General features: G+C 36.7%; 1 protein-coding gene across 1 annotated transcript in view; it reads left to right on the top strand.

The window, feature by feature from the left end:
• LOC112052046 (prion-like-(Q/N-rich) domain-bearing protein 25) overlaps window positions 1-22,578 on the top strand; it is a 44,084-nt gene that overhangs the window by 12,560 nt on the left and 8,946 nt on the right. Inside the window, exon 2 of the mRNA XM_024090946.2 lies at window positions 14,831-14,928. Within this exon, the coding sequence (XP_023946714.2) occupies window positions 14,853-14,928 (76 nt within the window). The 5' untranslated portion in view covers window positions 14,831-14,852. The remainder of the gene's footprint in view (window positions 1-14,830; window positions 14,929-22,578) is intronic.

Here is a 22,578-nt window from a genome sequence, read left to right as displayed (position 1 = left end):
AATATTACAAACACAAATGTATTCAAAATGATATGAGACTATGAGTTGTGTTATCGCCGTTTAGTGTTGGAAATAGTAGTCTGTGACGGATATGACATCGCTCGATCTCGCGTTGGCTTCAGTGTGCTCGTGGCGTTCGAGCCGTCCACATCTCTTGTTGTGTAATTCTTTATGTGTTACTTGGGATAGGCGGGGAGAGTGACTTGAGTGGAAAAGGGGAGTGTTTGTATACAGTCAAAGGATTCTTTAACCCTACACACATCGTTCGCAAGTACGTGACTTCACTCAAGGTCATTCTCTGCCATTCTAGGGTCTTATTTTGGTTACAGTTTGATTTGTTAATTAAGTTGTCCTGACATGTGTTGTGAATCATAACCTTTGTTCTACATAAGTTTTCTTATATTTGTAATCACCTTTGAGTCCTATAATAGTTGTAGATTTAACAGACAGCCGCAAATCAAGTCAAAAAGTTTGTTCAATTCCACCCTATATATCCTGTTCAGTTTTATGATATTAGTATAGATATATACATACAGGACATACCGACAGGTTCTTATGATATGGTACAATGTAATATTTAAAGGATATACATGTAGAATACAGATTCTCCTTGAGTATTGCACAACGGAACGTGCCCGCACTAACTATTGGCTATTTTCTAAGGTCCTCTATTGAATTGACCTCCAAGACTCTCGAATGGAAATGTTCTATTACCAGCTGTTAGGGTCACTAATAGTGAGCTAGACTTTGTAACACTACATACAAATCAGAGAATACATTGTGTGGAAAATAGAATTTAGTATTTATTTTTTTATTCGTGACTGCAGATAAGTATGTCGGAGAAAACGGGTTTGACATCAGAAACGACTGTCTGCACAACACAATTATTGAATGAAAGTCTGTCAGATCTACACCACAATTCCCACTAAGAATGACCTTAAGTGGAGTCACGCACTTGTGAACGATGTGTGTAGGGTTAAAGGATTCTTTGACTGTTAACAAACACTCCTCTTTTCGACTCAAGTCACTCTCGCCACATAACTTGTGAAGAATAAAAAATAAAAACTAGGAAATGGATAGAGATGCCATTTGTTATCGATAGATCAGGTAATGAGCCTCATCCTATCTGTCGAAGTGTTAACGTTTGTAGAAAAATAATCGACGTGTAACTTGCCTTGAGGCCCGACTCTATGAGGGATATAGTTGTAGACTGCAAGACCTTGAACTTAAAATACCTGTGAAATGAACCAACATACTCACCTGTACCGCTCAGAAATTACGGCATAGTGCTCAAAGTTATTTTCTGATATAGTAACAGCCTTCTTTAGTTTATTATTCATGTTGGTTCATTTCACATGTAACTTTTGTTCAAGGGCTTGTAGTCTATTGTGTAGCTTAGCCACACTATAATAGATAATAGAGAAAGTGAAAATACTAAGTACACTAAAAATTCATTTCCACACAAGTACAACAACATAAACAATTACCATACAATAAAGAGCAAAACAAGTGCGTACGCCGTACATACAATGCGACATAAATAAGCAGCCCGATACGAATTCTAGAGCGCGCGTTCAAGGTCAACGCGGCCGGTTCCGTTATGCGCCCGCGCATCCTCTTCGACGCTGGGGGCAAAAAATAGCCAACGACATGCCCTATTGTACCATAAAGCTCCTATACGTTGATACGTCCTCTTGGCAACACAGTCATCGACGATAGGGTCAAAAAATCATCAACATTTTTCAGCCACGGACCCATAGCACAGTTTTAACGGACCCCCTTAGTAAAATAAACAGTGTCCCGGTCATAGTCCGAGCACCGTCAGTACTAACTGCCACAAACTTGTCACAAGTAATTTCATGAGTAGAATAAAGTTGTCAATACTTCAAATATTACTTCACCTGTAGAGTGCGAAGGCAGAGGTAAACCAAATAAAAAACATATGCAAGCAATATCTAATATCTGTGCTCTCATCAAAAAAAAATATATCTGCTCGCTTTAAGTAAGATTACGAGAAAAAGAAAGATTAAGATATATTAATTAGTATTCATGTTTGATCCCCATACATATACTCGCAGACCCCCAGGAGTCCGCGGACCACAGGTTGGGAAACGATGATCTATGACAAGACCTATTGTACCAAAAAGTTCTCCCACATGATCATAGGCCTTGGAATCTCCCACACATGAGGCCTTGGAATCTCCCACATCGAGTCTTGGCAACACAGTCTGGACACAGACAACGTCTTCACCAATGGAAACGTCTTATTCTTACGTCAGAAGAGTCTCGTAAACCCTGTCGGTCCTAACCGAGGTTCAAGTTTCATATGAGACGCTCCCTAAAGATTTGTTCCTAGTCGAGTGAAGTGCCTGCTATTACGAGTAAATGGACGCTCGAAAATAAATCCGAGCGATGAAATATCCACAGAAAACGCTATGACGAAGTGACGACTTCGTCTCACCTGTCAAAACTAAATGCAGAATCTGATTATCCTAACCACGATTACAGAAGTTTCAGCACTATTCTTACGCAGTCCACAAACTCTTTCGGTCCCAATGTCACTACCTGAGGTTCAACTTTCACAGAAGACTACAGAGCCATTTCGTCCCCTTCGTTTATCTAGCCCAGAGCTTGTTTCTGACAGAGCTTCTGCACTCCAAACCTCCCAATAACGCTTTATCATATTAGTGTGGAACTAACTGATGGATTCGTATCTATCGTGCCATCAATCACATTAAAATAATAAGTTCCTTTGGATAAGTTTCATGTCAGAATAAACAACCCATTCTTTGTTAGGAATTTTGTTTACTAATCAGTCACACAATATTACTTCTTTCCACTGAATCCAAGTAAGTGTGTAATGAGTAATCTATGAATAAAATTCGCATTATCGCATTTCGTCGGCTTTGATATGGAGTAGATATATCCGATAAGAGTTAATTGTAATTGTGCACCATAGAACACTGTTGTGTGTTAAGGTGATTCATTTCTTCGTTTTGTGTTTATAAATGAATTATGTGTTTGTATAAAAAGTCCTTTAAAACCATTATTTATGTTAACAAGTGAAGTGAATTTATCAGTTTTGAGAGCGAATGAAGATAATCAATTAGGTTTGTGTACTTGTTTTGTATAAGTACGTACTAATTACCTTTGAGAATGTAAAAGAAAGGCAGAGTAGCTAACTGAATGCAATTTAAATTCAGCCGGTAGTTGTAGAAATTAGATATAGCTTGGCCACTTTGTTTGTAACACTCCCGATGGACCGCGGGGGCCGGGGGGCGAGTAGCGATGAATGAAAAACCCACGACTGATGCACCTCACTTCCCCGCTCGCACGATTTCACACCCACGTAGTCTTTCCCCCCGTCGCCCACTATAGTTAGAACTGGAAGTACCTATTATCGCCATGCTTCTTCCAGCCGCAGCCAGCAGCAATTTTTGTGTACCATTCGGAATAGTTGCTGCTGTTGTCACAAGCAAAATGAGGTATTAATTATGCCAAGTTCTTCATATTGTAAGTCGTTCAATGTACGTAGATCGTTGTCCTAGCATGTCCTTAACAAAAGATCTTGCTATAAGAGATTCTCCACTTTGTAGAAGATCCGAATATAAGACGACCTACACACCAATTAAAGTGTTAATTAACCCTTGACAGATTTTTTAAGCATATATTTAATACTAGCGGACCCCTGCTCCTATTGATCGTAGCATGATGAAAAGGATACTACAACCTCCCCAAGAGTATGAAGAATAGTTTTACCAAGTTTCACCTGTCTACAGAGTTATTTTAAGATATAGACGATGTAAAAATCTTTTCACCCGGTAATAAAAATTTAACAAAAAAATATAGAGGGTAAGAAAATTGCATGAATCAAAATAGAATTACCTACATCAGACAATAAAGACGAAAACCTCAAACGAAGAGAAGCAATCAAACATCAAAAATCTAAGATCTTACATTTATCAACGATGAATGGACTTAATTACATTAAAGAATTTTTTGGAACAATTAGATACAGATGACCCGAATCTCAGGCAGCCAAATCTGATGGCAAAGCCATTGTTGATTTAAATAACGTAATGTCTCAAATCTATGGACCATTGCGGATTGTAATTATTATTCTCAAGAAAGTTTAAGAAATAATCCATGCTATCGATAGTTATAATAATAAAATCCGCTTCACCTTCACGCAAGTATCGAATTTCGTCGACAGTCGCTGCAAAGCGTTAACCGTGAAGATTTAGAAAGCACGATGCCTTCTGGTGGAGAAACTGAGCAGAATCGCTCAACGTCTCACATTAAATTATATTAGTAATACTCAAATGAGCTGGAATTAAAGCTAACAATGACCGAGTGACACTGAAACGAATCCTTTTTGATTTAACCGCCAGTTGAGGTTTAACGGAATGCTGAATATTTTTCACCGATACTTTCTCAGTACTTTTCTATATACCTAAAGACGATGATGAAAGAAAGATGATCACCATCATCATTATCAATAACCCATAATCAGCTCAATGCTGGGCTCGAGTCTCCTCTCAGAATGGGAGGGGTTAGTCCACCACGCTGGCCCAATGCGGATCGGCAGACTTCACACACGCAGAGGATTAAGAGAATTCTCTGAAAATCTGATGTGTAGGTTTCCTCACGATGTTTTCCTTCACCGTTTGAGACACGTGATATTTAATTACTTAAAATTCACACAACTGAAAAGTTGGAGGTACATGCCGAATCGGAGGCTGAGGTCATATCCACTGGGCTATCACGGCTCTTTCGATAAAGGTATGAACTTTTAATTGACAATTTCCATGATGACAAGATCAAAAGCTTCTGAAAAGACAAAATTCAGTAATAAGGTACAAAGTAAGGAAGATTGATTTAGCAGATATAAATTATACTTATTACTTAGTAGACAGATGAACTACATATAGGAACAATTCCTACAATGTCGTGCGTGACTTAGTTATAAGCAATTAGTCGAAAATTTCATTATAATACCTACATGTGTATGGGCCGAAGCACCCAAACCCACCGTGCACTATTGAACTGGGGCCGCGGGTCACACCAAATGAAACTACGGCTTGATCTCGATGGGTTGGGTTTATTTTAACAAACAATGTAGGTACCAATGACTGAGAACACCAACAACTTGGCAAACCGATGGCTTGCCTCATATACCCTAGTATGAACAAGTCATAGCGCGATCTAAAACGTGAGTGGCGCCATCTAGTGCCACTGCACGTAAACATACCGCCCACCAAGGACATTTTAGTGGCGAAATGTCCTTCATTATTCCGCCCACCGTGACCACATGTAATGTTCTTGGTGAGAAGTTTACAAGGTTTGACTTTACTGACCAACATTCCAAATTTTTCAGATTTTACTTGACATGATTTAAAATTTATACAAAACTGTAAAATGAATTTGAACTTGTAAACAAATCATACTTTAAATATGAACTATACTTAACAATAAATTATAAAATGAACTTAAAAATGTATCTATGGACTCTACAAGATTATAAAGTTAAATTAAAATTGATCTATGAACTAAAATCCACAACAATGTAACAAATATTAATTATTTATTTTAAATTGAATAGTAAATTATAACACAAATTTCAACTGTAAATATGAACTAAATTACAAACTAATCTAAATTGATCTATGAATTAAATATACAACCATCAAAGCATCAATTATTTACTTTGAATTTAAACATTGATTTTATTTAACTCTGAAACTTACACTTAAATTTTAGTTTGATTAGAATACTAAAGAATAAAATGAATTTGAACTTTAAAAAAATGAACTAAAATGCTAAATTATAAATGAACTTAAAATTGATCTATGACAAAACTGTACCGTTATATAAAAGCTATCAAATAGTTGACTTTGAACTTTCCTTTTATTTTATTTTACCATGAATTTTACATTACATTAATTTTAGACCTTTTGAAAGTAGTATTTTTCATCCTGATAGCGATCACACGGGTTATATTATCAGTCTTTGGGTGCTATTCCAGATTTACGACCCATTAACTATATACCAGCTGCCTGGTGGCAGGTCCTCCTTGTAAGAGAGGACGTTTAAAGCTTTGGATCTCTCTTTGAATAAATTGCCATCTCGTTGAAAAGATTACGTTTAACATTAGGTTGCTCTCCAGTACAACTACCAGAGGCTCTCCAATTGAAGTAAGTAAATCTCCAAATATAGATATCCTTTTGGTAGGATGTTTTCTGAAAATGTATCGACAAGTGACCCAATTGCTGCTTCCGACTCGGCCTATGGTCTCGAAATTTGAACTGTCAAATCAACTATTTAGGTATTTAGCCAGACGAGAACAAAAGCGGAATTAGTCCATGCTCGAATGTTGTCCTTTTTGTACATCCACGACTGTTGTATCTCAATTAAAGTCTAGCCACCAGCGTTGTGCCACACACTTCGTTTCCTTCGATTTTCGTTGAAGACACCATAAAATATGAATAAACCACGGTTACACATGCTAGTTGAAAAGTATTCTAAAATCCGTATATTTATTCAGTGGTAACATTCGTCATTGGATCATTCAACCATCGGGGGACGTGTCCTGCAGTAAGTTGTTCTAGTTCTCTACGGTAAGTGAACCATTAATTTTGTAGTTCTTTCAAAATTAGCTTGTCTAACTGACCTTGCCAGCTATAGCTTTTTAATAATTAATTTTGCTTTTATAACTTGAAGTTGCTATTCATCCTAGTTGATTGAACAGATATGATGTAACTAATAATATTGATCCTTTTGTTTCAGATCCAGATGACATCTCCGGCAGATTCTCCGAGTAAGTAAACTGTTTACGGTCATCTTCACTTAGGTCTAAGGTAAGTACCTTTATTTTGTTTTATTTATATACTATTTTTCCCTTTTGTTCTAGAATTTTTCATTGTCCTTTATCCTTTGATCTTTTGGTTATTTTTGTCCTGTATATGGTTGCCCTGTTTGTCCTTGCTGTTGTCCTAAGTAGTATTCCTGTCCTATTTGATCTTGAAGTCTTGTCCTGTTTGACCTTGTTAATTGTCCTGTTTGACCTTGTTGTCCTGTTTGACCTTGTTGTCCTGTTTTTCCTTGTTGACCTGTTTTTCTAGTGAGACTGTATAACTGATCATGTTTGTCCTTGTTTTCTGTTTGACCTTGTTGTCTTGTTTGACCTTGTTGTCCTGTGCTTCCTAGTGGTACTGTATAACCTTCCACTGTTTGACCTTGTTGTTCTGTTTGAGCTTGTTGTCCTGATAACTTTTTTTTTTTTTTGTTTTGTTGTGTTTTAAATATTTATTATATTTAATGATTTTAAAATGTAATTTTTCGTTTCAGCTCTTCCTCTGTCAGCCCTGTCAGCATACTTTTTGCACTATAATTTTTTTCCATTTCCTTTCAATATATCAGTTTGTAAGACCGATATATTTTCCAGACTATTACTATTGAACTGGTTTTGACATGTCACCTTGCCTGTCAGAATCCAACCTAAACTGGTGTTTTGTGCCAGAAGATTGCCTGTTGGATCCTTTTTAATGCCATCCTGCAGAATTTGGCTATACACATTTGCTCCCAACAATAGCTCAATTTTATTAGCCCTATTAAAATGTGGATCAGCTAAACTGAGATTCTGCAGTTCTATCCAATTTATTTCATTTATTCTTTTCTCAGGCAGATAACTAGTGATTTCTTTTAATACGTATGCTGTTACTTCGATTTTACGACCTCTATTGAATCTAGATTTGAACTTAATAGACACTAAATGTTTAGAATTAATAGCTCTATCTCCTCCAAGTCCCGTTATGGTTCCGCTTACTGCAGTCTTTTTGAGCTGTAACCGTTTCACAGCTGATTCGGTTATGAAACAGGCTTGTGATCCTTGATCTATTAGTGCTCTAATATTTTGATCTCCAGTTTCAGACTCGGCTTTTACTAATGCTGTTGCAAGTAAAACCTGTCCGCTATTAGAGCTTCTTTGTGTTGATAAGCAGGAAACGATTGGTTCAGCACTAGTTGTAATTCTAGCACTCTCAACTGGTTCTCTTGCTGTTGAACTGGTAGGTCTACTCTGGCTCTCCTGTTCTGGATGCAGAAGTGAATGATGCCGTTTTCTGCAATTGTCGATTCTGCAAGTTCCAGATTTTCTGCACTCATGAACTCGATGGTTACTGCCCAAACAATTATAACAGATAGAGTTATTTGCTACAAAGTCGCGTCGTTTTTCTACATCTTCACTTGCAAATTTTTTACAGAAACATAATTTATGACTACCTGAGCAAAATTCACAACGAAGTTTATCTGACTCATTCGTCACAACAAAAGTCTTTGGTCTGGAGCTGTTACCACTGGTCCGCTGTACTGAAGATTTTCTTGACTCTACGAATTCTAGTGCACGAAACCGATTCTCAATAAAACATTTGAACTGATCTAGAGTTGGCAAATTATTCAAATCTACTGAGCTCGAAATATATAGCTCCCACTGCTTTCGAGTCTCTTGATCTAATTTAAAACTGACAATATGAATGATAATAATATCCCATGTGCTCACATCAATATCAATATTTTTTAATGCATTTAAACAGTCTATAGTAGTGTCTATTAGTACTTTTAGACCCGACGCTGATTCCAAATTTATAGGTTTAATACTAAATAAACGTTGCAATATACTGTTTGCCAAGAACTTTCTATTATTATATCGTTGTTCTAATAGTGACCAACATTGATTATAATTTGCTCCCGTAATCGGAGTGTGCCGAATTAGTTGTTCGGCCTCATCCGTTAAGTGAGACTTTAAATAGTGTAGCTTTTGTACACTATCTAAAGTCTCGTTATTGTGAATTAGGGCCAAAAATAAATCTCTAAATGTGGTCCATTCCGAATATTTACCAGAAAATGTGGGAATGGAAATTTTTGGTAATTTTACCCACGAATTTTGCTGTTGACCTGATATAATAGATTTTTCCTTACTAGGTTGTTCTTTATAATTTTGATTTAATAGTTTTTTTATTAATGATTTATATAACAAATAAATATCTTCTGTAGCTTCAAATATTTCATTTTCGACATATTGTTTACTAGATAAAGCATCTGCTTCTGATATTTCGTACAATTTTATGTTATTTGACCTAAAACTTAACCAATCTTTTTCTAAATTCTCTAATTTAACTTCTAGATACTCGAGAGTTATTCTATCCTTTGGGGTTTTCTTAAAATTAGAATATCCTCTTTTAATTATATTATGCAACTCATATTGTACATTTAATAAACTTTCCATGGTTGAACTAACAAATCAATAAATACTGCAAATTATTTAAATTAAATTATAATTGAAGTTAAACCGAAAAATGAACTTAAAATGATCTCAAACTAAATTACTATGATGTCCTATAAAAAAACAACAAAGTGTATTTCACAATATCAATAAATTTTACAAATTGTTCTATTCATTCAAAATAATTCTATGTTCCAATTTTAAATCACAAAAAATTACAAGTCTTTTTGCTACCAAAAATCTTCTAAGTTAATATTTTTTCTTAAAAATTTTACAAGTGTTTTAAATCTAATTGATTCTGGCGGAAATCGGGCATAGGTTCCCCGTTCCCTCGTTTTTAATGAACTTATTCTAAGTCTTAATTAACATGCAATTAATTCTAAGTTACTTTAACAAATTACTCTAATTTATCTTCCAAAGTCTATTTTCGATGATGAAATTTTAAAGTTATTTTCACTAAAGAAATAAGGTTCAATTTACTTTAACTATTATTATTAAATTTGAAACGTTACTTTTGACACTTGACACTTTTTCACTCACGTGTCACATTGACAGCTGCCAATGTGATTTGATCTTCTGTCCTTGTTGATCTGTGGTTGATGTCCTCTGCTGTCACTTGTCATCAGTCCGCTGCTAGCGCCGATGGCGCCCTCTGCTGGCGCCTTCCGTCGGTGCTACGTACTCGGTTTCTGCAGCAATCCACTGCGAGTACGGCGGGTGGTCTCCAGTGACCACTTGTCCTCAAAAAATGTCCTCGGTTCCAGATATCCGGCTCTCGTAGGAACAATGTATGGGCCGAAGCACCCAAACCCACCGTGCACTATTGAACTGGGGCCGCGGGTCACACCAAATGAAACTACGGCTTGATCTCGATGGGTTGGGTTTATTTTAACAAACAATGTAGGTACCAATGACTGAGAACACCAACAACTTGGCAAACCGATGGCTTGCCTCATATACCCTAGTATGAACAAGTCATAGCGCGATCTAAAACGTGAGTGGCGCCATCTAGTGCCACTGCACGTAAACAACATGTAAAACACAATAAGTAAACCCATTTCGACAGCAAAACAGCAAAAATAATCAAGACTTTATTTTTGTATGTTTTTCGAGGACTATCTCTATCAGAGAGATTGCTCTGTAATAAATAGTCTGACAATGATGATTCTTTTAAACCCTTTTTTTTGGTTTCAACTACATGATGCGGAAATGCGGTTTGGTCATCAACAAAATCGCATACCGTGTCGCAGTGAACACTGCAGTCGATATTGTTTTTTTTTATTTCGTCGTCTGGTACGCGATCCCATACGCTGTATACACGTCACGGTCGCTAAATATCAACAAAGAGGTTTTAGTTTCAAATAATCTGGTTCTGTTTAGCGTAGGGTTATCAAAAGCGTTTGCTTTTTGCTTATTTGATATGGTTGTCACATGGGGCCATAGTTTGTTTTTAACTCTCCACATAAAACACATTTTTCATTTGACGTTATCATATTTCTTAGACCAACAAATGACGAAGCCGATAAGCCAATTCGACGAAACAGGTGTTTTTCTATTATCATGAAAGGATTTTTATGTCTGGAATATGTAAAATCATTTGAAATATGCATACTAAAATTCATGGCTGTCGGGGGATTTTCATCTGCATATCATAAGATCGTTGTTTTGGTCTAGTTTATTTACGTTAGTCAAGTTTTTCTATGACGAATTGGTAAGCGGAGTTTTCTGTATTGCTGTATCTGATAGACTGTAAAATTACTGTTACTGTATCTGATATTTCTCTAGAAAAGTTAACAATTCTGTTCCATTAAACTTTAACAGAAGAGAAGCACCTCTTGTGACGTTGTCACTCATAACGTCACTTAGCTGCTCTAGCTCTGTCTTGTGATTTGGTCAAGAGACACATTGCAATAGATTTTCATTAGCCTCTCTGTCCTGCAAATACCCTTTCATCTCACGCCCTTTGAAAGCGGCGCGAAGATACCAATCCGACCATCCGGTCACGACTTCGTGACGATCTTTTTTCTTTTCAAGCCATTATCAACACCAATTAGTTCAGTGCCTTGGAGTTACGCAAGCAAGTGTACATTATATTGAGCGGCGATTCGTTTGTAGGTGCTGCAAGGCCATTTTATATTATTATGTTACGATATTGCTATAAATTATGGTAAATTGGCTTCTTAATGATATAAGATTGTTAGGTGACCCACGAAATATTGGTACTTTTTCCAACAATAGGCTTGCCGTTCATGCTATGTAGCCATTGCGTGATTGCATTGTAGATATCACAAATGGGAAAAATGAAAAGTGGACGATTATTGCTAATCATTATAACGCGAAACAATTATTAAACGTACAGGACATAAATATCCTGAATATCGGTATCGATGCAAATCCCTGTAACAGTTAGCAGTCCTGTGGTGAACCTAAATGTTTGAACATCGAATAATGAGTACGTAACTTACACTGCGTAACCAGTGATTCGTTCGATAAGTTGATCGAAACTACTAATTTTTATGTATTTTATTTATATTTGTGACGTCTACCTTACTACCAATACTGCAACCCTTCGTCAGATGCTCTTATAGTTAATCTTTAACGGTGTTTTTGAAGAAATAACTTCTTGTGGGAGGGTAAACCGTAACGCGTACTGTGCCTCTGTCTGGCTTCCCTTTCTCTTACGCATACGGCAGCACGTTTAAGTTACCACTTCTGTCGAACGTCTGAGACGCATACGTTAGCGTCTAACATTATAGTGCTTCGACCTTTGCAATTTGGAATCTTCTACCTCCCAAAACCTCCATAAACGAAACTCCATGTTGCTTAGATGACGTACCTTCAAGAACTTATCATGGACATCCGTTTGGGTAGTGCCGAACTCCTACCGACTAAACTACACTACCTTCAAAAAGCTGGTGTACTTATACCACCAACGTCGCAGTCTTTTCTCACTTTTCATCTTTCTCTATAGTAAGACCTATCTTGACCATTATTGTGCCTAGTATAAGTAATTTCATGACATAATATTCTGGGCATTTCCAATTTAAATGTGAGAATTTCTAAAGTTGTTTCTTTAGAAAATATGATTGTTTAAATTGTAATGGTTCAAAAGAATCGAAATAATTAGACAACATTTTTCAAAGTTCTGCTCTAGTGGGCCCAAGATGGGTTCTCACGGTGAGAAGTGTACCATGGCGGAGTAATCGATGGTTTAGCATGGTAATGGTGATAAGTGGCCTCTTGTGGTTACGTACACTTATTTTGGATATGCTACGGTTAACACGTTCGCTGCGTTACGAGGTCAATTGACCTCGTAAGTCCAGCATCTTCAAGAGTTACGAGGTCGACGGACCTCGTAGCGCACCACTAAAGTTTTAGTATTAGGTCAAAAAACCTCGTAACGCACCAGAGTAAAGTACAGAAAAATCAATGCTGCATGGAACGTGTTAACTGCTATTAGCCGTGATAGCTCAGTGGATATGACCTCTGCTTTCGATTCGGAGGGCGTAAGTTCGAATCGAATCCGGGGCATGCACTTCCAATTTTTCAGTTATGTGCATATTAAGAAATTAAATACGTGTTTTAAACGGTCGATAAAGCAAACAACTTGTAGACGCTTTACTATTAGTAAGTGATTCTGCAACATTGATGCAACATAAATATGTTAGTTGGTTGGAAATGGTACTCAAAAATACATCATGACATCCAATAATTTACAATATTTATTAATTACTAGCGGACTGGCAGGTTTTTTCACTAATCCCGCGGGAACCATGGATTTTTACGGTATAATGGCTATATTATGTCTATAATATGTTACTCCATAACCTTCTCTAACTTTCTGTGAAATTCCCGTTAAAATCGGTTCAGCAGTTCCAATGATTAGCCCGGACAAACAGAAAGACAAAATTTTTAAAAACTTGATTAAATGTTTTAGTATCGCGTAAATAATTTATTACACGCTTTTAGCACTCACTAATTCTCGTATTCTTGACAGCAAAAGATTTGATTTGATATCCATATCATGGGGGTGGATTGGGGCATGGGGCTGCCAGTCCGCCATCTTGGGGAGGCCGCCACATAGAATTTGTAATGATGTTTCTTAGCTAGTCTTGTATTGTCATTAGAACTCAGAGCGTGTGGAAAATTTCATTCTAATCGAAGACCGGGGAGTGGGTCTAATTACAATTCCAAGAGTTTCTTACATACATACTTAGTTAATTAAAAGTAAAGCTAATAAAAGCATGTTAAAAAAACTCAGTTATTTTGAAATGACAGACATACACTTCAATTTTATTAACCGACTTCCAAAAAGGAGGAGGTTCTACGTTCGGCTGTATGTATGTTTTTTTTTTTTTTTTTTTTATGTATGTCCAGCGATAATTCCGTCAATTATGGACCGATTTTGAAAATTCTTTTTTTGTTTTGTAGGGTTTACTTACTATGGTCCCATTTTTTTCATGTCAGGATCTGATGATGGCATCCTGGAGAAATTGAGGGGAACTTTCGAAAGTTGTAGAGACGGCTAGTACGTTTGTTAGTGTTTCCATAAGGTATTTTAAACCACTACAATTTTATGAAGGTTTGGAGTTGGTCTGATGATGGAGCCGAAACACAGACAATGGAACTCGTCAAGGATTTACAGCAGTCACCTTTTGTTTGGGCTTGATTAATTTGTATTGATGAGTACTTTCCACCTTGAAGGCGAAGAAGTACCAATTTGAAGGCGGTGCCAATCCAGTGTCATGTTTTAATTAAAGCCGTTTCTGAAAGAACCACAGAAATTTTGTAATTTAAACGGTTTGAATTAAAACATCACTGGCTTGGCACCGCCTTCAAATTGATCAGAAGGTAGCACATAGGTAAGATGTTATTTTTTGCTTTTTAGTTTAGGTTAATTTTTGAGTTGGAAGTCGGTTGAATTTTTTTTATTAAAATTTTTATTTATATACATTGAGTATTGATGATTGATTTAATTAGTTAAAATTAAAAGTTCATCATATTTCTTTTAATTAGGGATCTACTCTATTATGTATTAGAAAAGAAAGGAGATCATTCATTTTGGGCCCTTTTTGAAAATGCCGGCCAACGAAAAAAAATGGCACGAATCGTTAGAACTAATCATTTGAAGTAATAGCTAATATGGTATAAAAGATGTCAGGTGGCTCTGAACCAAATTATACAGGTTCGATGATTCGTTATTTCCATACATTTTGTCAACTTTTAAACATTAACTAAGAAAAAAACCTAGAAATACAATCTTTGTGCCATACTAACTATTGCTCCAAATGGGCAGTTCTAACGATACTTTACTTTGTTTTTTACTTTTTTTCTTGTTACTGTGTGATTAATAAATATTTTTTTTATTTTTCTCATATTGGTTACATTATGTTTGTAAGGAACGTTCCTTCGGACGCAATCTCCCCACCAATTACGTTTCATCTCGTGACTGAAGTATTTTTCCTATCGCTTAATTAATCAAAACTGAGATAATGGTATCTTATCAGCGTGACGGAGGCTTATTGTAGAACCCAGTCCCTTTTGTGGCAGACGTGAGGAGCGACGTCACGGGATGGCTGTGAAGACGCTGTGTGTGGCCGCCCTTATTTGTGTCGCAGGGTTGGTAGCTGCGCAGGGGCCGGAAAAACGTGAGTAGCCACCCTTATTTTTGTTTATAGATGTTAAATGGCGACGTGCTGGAGGTGTTACATAATTGAACTATTTCTTAAAAAATATTTATAGCTGTAATTGACTAGTGGATATGAACACTGCCTTCGATTCAAAGGGCGTAGGTTCGAATCTAATTCGAGGCATGCATCTCCAATATTCAGTTATGTATGTACATTTTAAGAAATTAAATATCACGTGCGGTGAAGGTAAACATAGTAAAGAAACCTGCAAACCTAAGAATTTTGTCTACGTGTATTCGATGCAGATCTGTGAACGCCTGCCGTGAGGCATTCTTAGATTGCATTATCACTTACCAGCAGGTGAGATTGCAGTCAAGGGCTATGTAAAAAAAAAGAAAAATAAGTGCTCGATACAGAGTAAAGCATTGTCAGTCTAAGTCCCATAACCAATAGCAGCGTGGTGGGTCTGAGCTCCAAGGACAGAGATCTCATTAAAATAAGCTGAAAATGAAGATAACTTCATAATCATGGTGATGATAAAAATTATTTTATTTTAATTTTTTTTTCTTGGCTTCTAAAAATAAACTTAGAAATTTTGAAAAAACCCCCGAAGGTTATGAAATTAATAATTACACTCTCGATCAAGTCATCAATACTCCCTTTCTGTGCGCTTTCGTTTGAAACGTGACCCCAAGAGTACCTACCTATATATTTGCAGACATTTGGTTATTCTTCCCCAATTTAACCCCCAGAACTTTTAAACGGCTCAACCGATTTTCATCAAACATGTTAGGCTAGGGCTTCAAACTAACCAGACTGACAGACAGACAGACACGCCAAACTAATAACACCACTCTTTTTGTGTTGGGGGTAAAAAAGAGGTTAGTGTCCAGGATCTTAAGATTATCCTTAGGTATTTAAGAAATGATAATTTTTTTTTTTTCAAAAATTATAACATACTAACAGATGCCACCCAGATTCAGCCGCGTAGTACTCATACCCATAGGAATATGGTGAAATTTCCTAACAGTGAAATAATTTTTCAAATCGGTTCAGTAGTTTTGGAGCCTATTCAATAGGCTCCAAAACTACTGAACAAACAAACAAACAAATCTTTCCTCTTTAAAATATTAGTAGGTATAGATTTGGCAGTAGGTACCCTCCCATCTTGTAATAATTATCATAAACATCGACGTCACTGTGAAAATCTTTTATAAAAAGTCATTCACAACTTCAAAGCTACATTATCACCGAGTAACAGGCTATATTTCATCCCCGCAATCTCACAGGAACAGGAACTAGGCAAAACCGCGAGCGTCCCCTAGTCAATTTGATTTAGGAAGTATCATTAAAAGTCGTCATTCAGAATCAAACAGTAGCAAAGATATATGAGATGATAGGTACAGTGATAAGCGAGATAACTGATAACATTGTAATTATAATAGATCTTGTTATCATGATCAATATCAATTCCTTTACAATCACGTCTAGGCCTAGAATAACTATATAGTCTCCTTATCTACCTAGTATCTACGGTATGTACACAAATAGATTATACTTCTAAAGTCTACCAATACAGTTAGGCATATATTAGTACTAGCCGACGCCCGCGACTTCGTCCGCGTGAAACTCGATGTAAACTTTACCCCTACCCTACCCCTACCCCTACCCTACTCCAACCTACCCCTACCCTACTCTGGTTGATTTTTTACACCTTGTGTCCGAAAAACCCAAATATCTTACGGAACCCTATTTTTTTTTCAAAATAAAATTTAGCCTATGTTACTTATGAATAATGTAGCTTTCGAATGGTGAAAGAATTTTTAAAATTGGTCCAGTAGTTTTTGAGCCTATTAATTACAATCAATCAAACAAACAAACAAACAAACATACAAAGTTTTCCTCTTTATAATATTAGTATAGAACTTAGAAGTATAGATAGGCTATACATTATACTACCTGCTAAAAATTTACTAATAGGTACTTAGGTATATCTTATAAATATAAGTACCTATTGGTTTTTTTATCTAATTTAGTAGGTACTAATGTACCTACTACATCTATTTCTACTAACTAGTAGACCAATTATTACAAGGACCAAGTTCAATTTAGTAAGTGACCAAAAAATATTTAGGTTAAAGTAAATAAATTGTTTTTCAGATAGCATGGGCACGGTGACAGTTGCCTTATGACATTCATAATACGTTTTATTGATGTGCCTATTGAAAACCATACAGCATTGTCTTGAAGATCGCATTTGTGTACCTTACCTTTCTATGGTCAGAACATCGATGCATACCTAGTTCCTTCAATCTACTAAAGGAGGTGTAGTTGTTTCATCGTGCTAGCCAGTGTGTAAGCACTGACATTTTAGCTCATAGCATTGTGTACTGTCACCGCGTACACAAAAAAAATTTAAATAATATCTTATTTTTCTAAAAAATATTACCTTATACGATTTACAAATACAATAATACAGCGGTAATAGTGCATATTTTATTATTGTGGTTCGATCAATTGAGTTTCTTAATGTAAACCACGTGCACGAAAAATGGCGCACGGAGCATGGAGACAACGGAAGCCAATCCTTCTGTTGGCTCGGACTCAATGGCGCCTGAGAGGAACTCCATACACGAGGATACTTCGAGTTTCAACAGCGGTTCTAACAGTGAGCAGGAACGAGAGGAACCTCAACAGGAAAAACGAAAACTGACCTCACAGGTAACGGTCGATCCTCGGATCGACGCGTTATGCGAACAGGTGAGTTTGCTCACTAATTTTATTATGCATCAATCCTGTGTGTCTAATATGACTTTGAATCAGAATGATAGACCTACTGGTTGAAAACCCAAATGAAAACAATAACGATTTCTTAACAAACCCGTCGATAGCATCAAAATCCTTATATTTAGGTTTTTTGTAAGACTGACCTGGACGATAAAAATATTCTACAGCCAGGTAAAACGCTTACGTCGTTTAATCGAATTGCAACAGTTTTATTCACCTACATGGCAAAATATAGGATATACGAAAACGTTGACAGATATGTTAGCTACACCACTACTAATGCTCTGCTATATCAAAGAGAGCTATTGCAATCGGGTTTACAAGAAATCGTCGGTTGGGCTAACATAAATCCAACCTACCTAAATATCGATACCCTCTTTAATAAATTTACTAAAACATTTGGAAAATCGTCTTTGTCTTACAAGTTATCCGAACAAAGTTTACATATAATTGTTTGCGATAAAAGAGCCGAATGTATAGAATCAAGGTGCAATAGTTATGATAATAAATTCTGGATAAAATTATCCAAGCGGCCCTTTGCAATATACCCCTAGTGGAGTGTTCTCATTTGATAATACAAAATTTGGTATGCGTTTATTCAATCTCTTGGTGGCCCACATTTCTGGCTATCACCTCCGCAATCTTCTAACAATAGAGAACAGCTGAAGAGAAAATACAAAGAACATACATATAAGGGTATAGTCACAAAGTAAAAATAACTTACACGACACCTATAAGCGACAAAAGACAAAGCAAATAAAAAAAATAGCAAAAGGGTAAAAGAGAGTGCTAACAAGCAAAACATAATACAACTAAGGAAGCAAAAAAAAATTAAATAAATAATATCCGATAAACGTCAGAGTTACTGTCAAAAACCGGTGACAAGCTCTGGGCGCGAACAGTTTTTAACTTCAATAATAACGGGCTTTCGAATACCCTTATACAAGAAACCTCTTCTTTTAATGCCCACAAAACGAATAATGCGTCAATATGCAACCAAGGCGTCATCGGCCATGATGAAAGTGATACAAAAATTATTAGACCAACATATACTGGAAGTAGTTCACAGGAATTTACTCAGCTTTTATCTCAAAGCTTTTTCTCCGGAACAGAAAAGGGGGTTCTATGCGTCCGTTTTTCGACCTCCGAGAACTAAACAAATTTGTAAAAACGAAACATTTCCGTCTGATCTTTCTTGCTTCAGTTCCCAGCTTTATACAACCTGGAGACCGGATGATGAAGCTGGACATTTCTCAGGTCTATTTCTACATACCGGCTGCATAATCACATCGGCCATTCCTGAGAATCAGCTACAAAAGGCAATTGTACCAGTTGACATGTCTACCTTTCGGTCTGGCACCAGCACCTCATCTTTTCTCATCTGTAACATGTTGGGTTGCGGAAACCCTACGTGCGAAGGGCTGTCGGGTTCTGGCATACCCAGACGACTCCCTTCTGGTCAATCAAGACCAATCCAAGTTATGTCTTCAGGCTGCGGAAGCCGTGAGGCACTTGGAACATCTGGGCTGGCAATTCAATTACCAAAAATTAATCTTAATACCTACCCAAGATCTGGATTACCTTGGTACTCATTGACAGACCTCCGAAAAATTCAATATCGTTGCCCACAGTATAAACATTCTCAACAAAGCTCTGAGAAATTCGACGTTGAAAGGTCGCATCACCCTTCGCGAATTACAACGGTTGCTGGGCCAATGAAACTTTGCCGATTTTGTGATTCTCAGACGCAGACTAGACGGTCGCAATATTCAAAGATTCCTCAGAAGTTTCGACAGGAAATGCCCCCGTCTAAAACAACTGATTTCACAAGTAGTGGAACAGGAGATAAAATGGTGGCTCGGAGCCACATGACTCAGGTGGCCAGTACATCTACAACCTGCATCCCAATTCCTGGCAACAGATGCCCCAGATTCAGGTTGGGGTGCTCAATCAAAACTACTGTCAGGAATTTGGTCAGCTCAGCTAAAAACGATGTTGATGAGCTCCACAAAAAGGAGCTGTACGCAGTTATAACGGCGATCAGAAGGAACACAAAGGTTCTACGAAATCCCCATGTTCAATCAGACAATCGAACACTTGTAGCGTACGTTCGGAAGGAGGGTGGATCAAAGTCACTGGCCTGTTGAATCTAAAGTTCTATCTCTTACACATGACAAACAAGTTTCAGATCACGTTATCAGAGATCATGGACATACTACATAGATGCCTTCAGCAGACCGTGAAGACATCAACTAGCACGGGTGTTCCCTCCTTCAAATTTATTGCCAAAAGTACTGACACATCTAATCAATACGACAGGAACGTCCCTAATAGTGGCACCCGAGTGGCCGCGTGTTTTTCGACTGCAGAATCTGAAAGCTAGAGCATTGGAATACCCACACGAATTACAAAGCCTACCAATGACCTTGTTAGATGCCACAACGTCACAGTGTCCACCTCAGGTGTACACATTGACCCTGAAAGTCTGGACAATTAGGGGTGGGGTGCCCAAATAAAAGAATGGTCTACTCAGGAAAGAAAAAAATTAAAGACAATCAACCTTGTCAACCTACTTACCAGCCATCAGAAAATGGTTAAACTGGTGCGAAACCTCCCAACTAAATCCTAAATCTCTCCAACCTGCAGAGTTAACAAAATTTTTGATATATTAATTTTTGAAATGAGAAACTATCTTATAGCTGAATCTTAGTACATAAATCCGCTGTCTTAATTTTCATAATAAAACATGCCCTTAAGGCTATTAATAAAGCTAAACCAAAAGTCGTTAAGCCAATTTCCATATGGGATCCCGAGGTTGTGCTCAGATGACTTTCATCACAAATCCACCTAAAGATACCCTTTTTGAAATGTCTAGAACAGCTACATCAGCGTGGTGTCTTGCAACACAGGTTTTGTACCCGGTGCGAGCACCGGTGCCCACATTATCACATATTGAAATTGTAACCTAACACAGTTATATTGTTGTACATATCATGGTGTGGAGAGGATAAATAAAATTTCAATTACAATTTCAGCTACGGTTTTGTTGCTAGCATCGGGTCGTAGAGTTCATGACTTTACTTTGCTAAAAATTGCAAAAGATATTTTTTGTGATACTGGGGAATATATATACTTAATACCGGAATTTGGTTCAAAAAATGACTCTCACTCATATAGACAATAGGTATGGTAATTTTCAAACATAACGACATATACATATGCCCAGTAACGTTAGTCAGGTCTTTGATTGTTAAAAGTAAGTCTAAAATAGGCAAAGTTGAGAACTTAAATAATCTCTTCATTACATATTACATACTAGGTAATACACCTAAAGCTGCTTCTCGTTCTGTAATAGGGAACTGGGGTCAAACAGTTCCTATCCAAAGCAGCATTGACGCCTCCCCAGGCAGTTGTAGATTAGTAGTAGCATCTTTATGATGGTCAGAAAACCAGCCGATTGACGATATATTATTGTGCGAAAACTGGAAATCATCAGTCACATTTTTTAATCATTATTGACGTGACATTGATTTTCCTAAAAATAAACATGATATATATTTTTAAAACGTTCAGCGCGGTGTGATTTTTGCCAAATAAGTGATTACGCTTTTGATCTTAGTTTATTTTCATACAATTAAGATTGCTTAATATTTTGTTTCTTTTTATTATCGTACGATTTATCTTCAAAAATTTAATTCAGCTGTAATAATACAAACGCTAGTACATACAACATTTTCATTTTACATTTGTAATCAAAGTACACAAAAATTGATTTCTTTTTATCGAAACACATATTTGCTTATATTATATAAAGTAGCAAAACCATGATAAAAATAAGCAAAAGTCAAATACTTAGTTAACTTAACAATTATTTTGATGTCAGATCTTACTATCGACATCATCATTATCATCATCATAGCATTGTGTCTATAATATGTTTCACCAGCAGATAACAAACACGTCTTCAAGACAATGCTGTATGGTTTTCAATAGGCACATCAATATAACGGTTTTACATAACAATAAAACCGATATTATGTGCCGAGAGGAAAACCATACAGCATTGCAGGAAGATCTTCCTGGTGAAGACTATGAGCTAAAATGTCAGTGCTTACACACTGGCTAGCACGATGAAACAACTACACCTCCTTTAGTAGATTGAAGGAACTAGTTATGCATCGATGTTCTGACCATAGAAAGGTAAGGTACACAAATGCGATCTTCAAGACAATGCTGTATGGTTTTCCTCTCGGCACATAATATCGGTTTTATTGTTATGTAAAACCGTTATATTATAACAGAAAACATATGCTATTATCGCGAAACGCGGCTAATTTTCAAGAGCGAAACTAACTGTCACCCGCACCGTGCTATCATGCGAAAATCTCTAATTTTGAATCATTTATTAGCTCTAGTATTTTCGTGACAAAGTTTTCTACACGGTAGTCTAAGGAAATGTATCTAACAATAAAACGAGAAAATGGAAACAAACAAAAAGTATTCTATTTCTTTACATCGCGAATTATGAATGGAGAATCGTCATTATCACTCTCATTCACTTGCTATCGAATAGTCATTATCATTACAGAGGTTCTTTTCCGGGCTGTTGATCGACTTTTTGTGTGACTCGTCTATCGTTAAGGCTATGGTGACTCTTGGAAAACTCTACCTCTCATAGAACCTGTGATGATTTTCTCTAACTGACCAGTGTCTGTAGCCATCTGGCACGTCGATTCTCTTTTTACAATCGCCAACGCTTCGAAAGTTGGATAATGATTTTATAGGCAACAATTTGAAAATTTGGGATACGTTGTTTCAATTTAGGAAGTCATATTGGATTTAGACTGACGTTATTTTATTATTCTTAGCAAGCTCTTCCAT

The sequence above is a fragment of the Bicyclus anynana genome, chromosome 4 (genome assembly GCF_947172395.1).
Source record: "Bicyclus anynana chromosome 4, ilBicAnyn1.1, whole genome shotgun sequence".
NCBI classification, from domain to species: Eukaryota; Metazoa; Arthropoda; class Insecta; order Lepidoptera; family Nymphalidae; genus Bicyclus; species Bicyclus anynana.
This window is presented reverse-complemented; position numbering and strand designations above follow the sequence as displayed.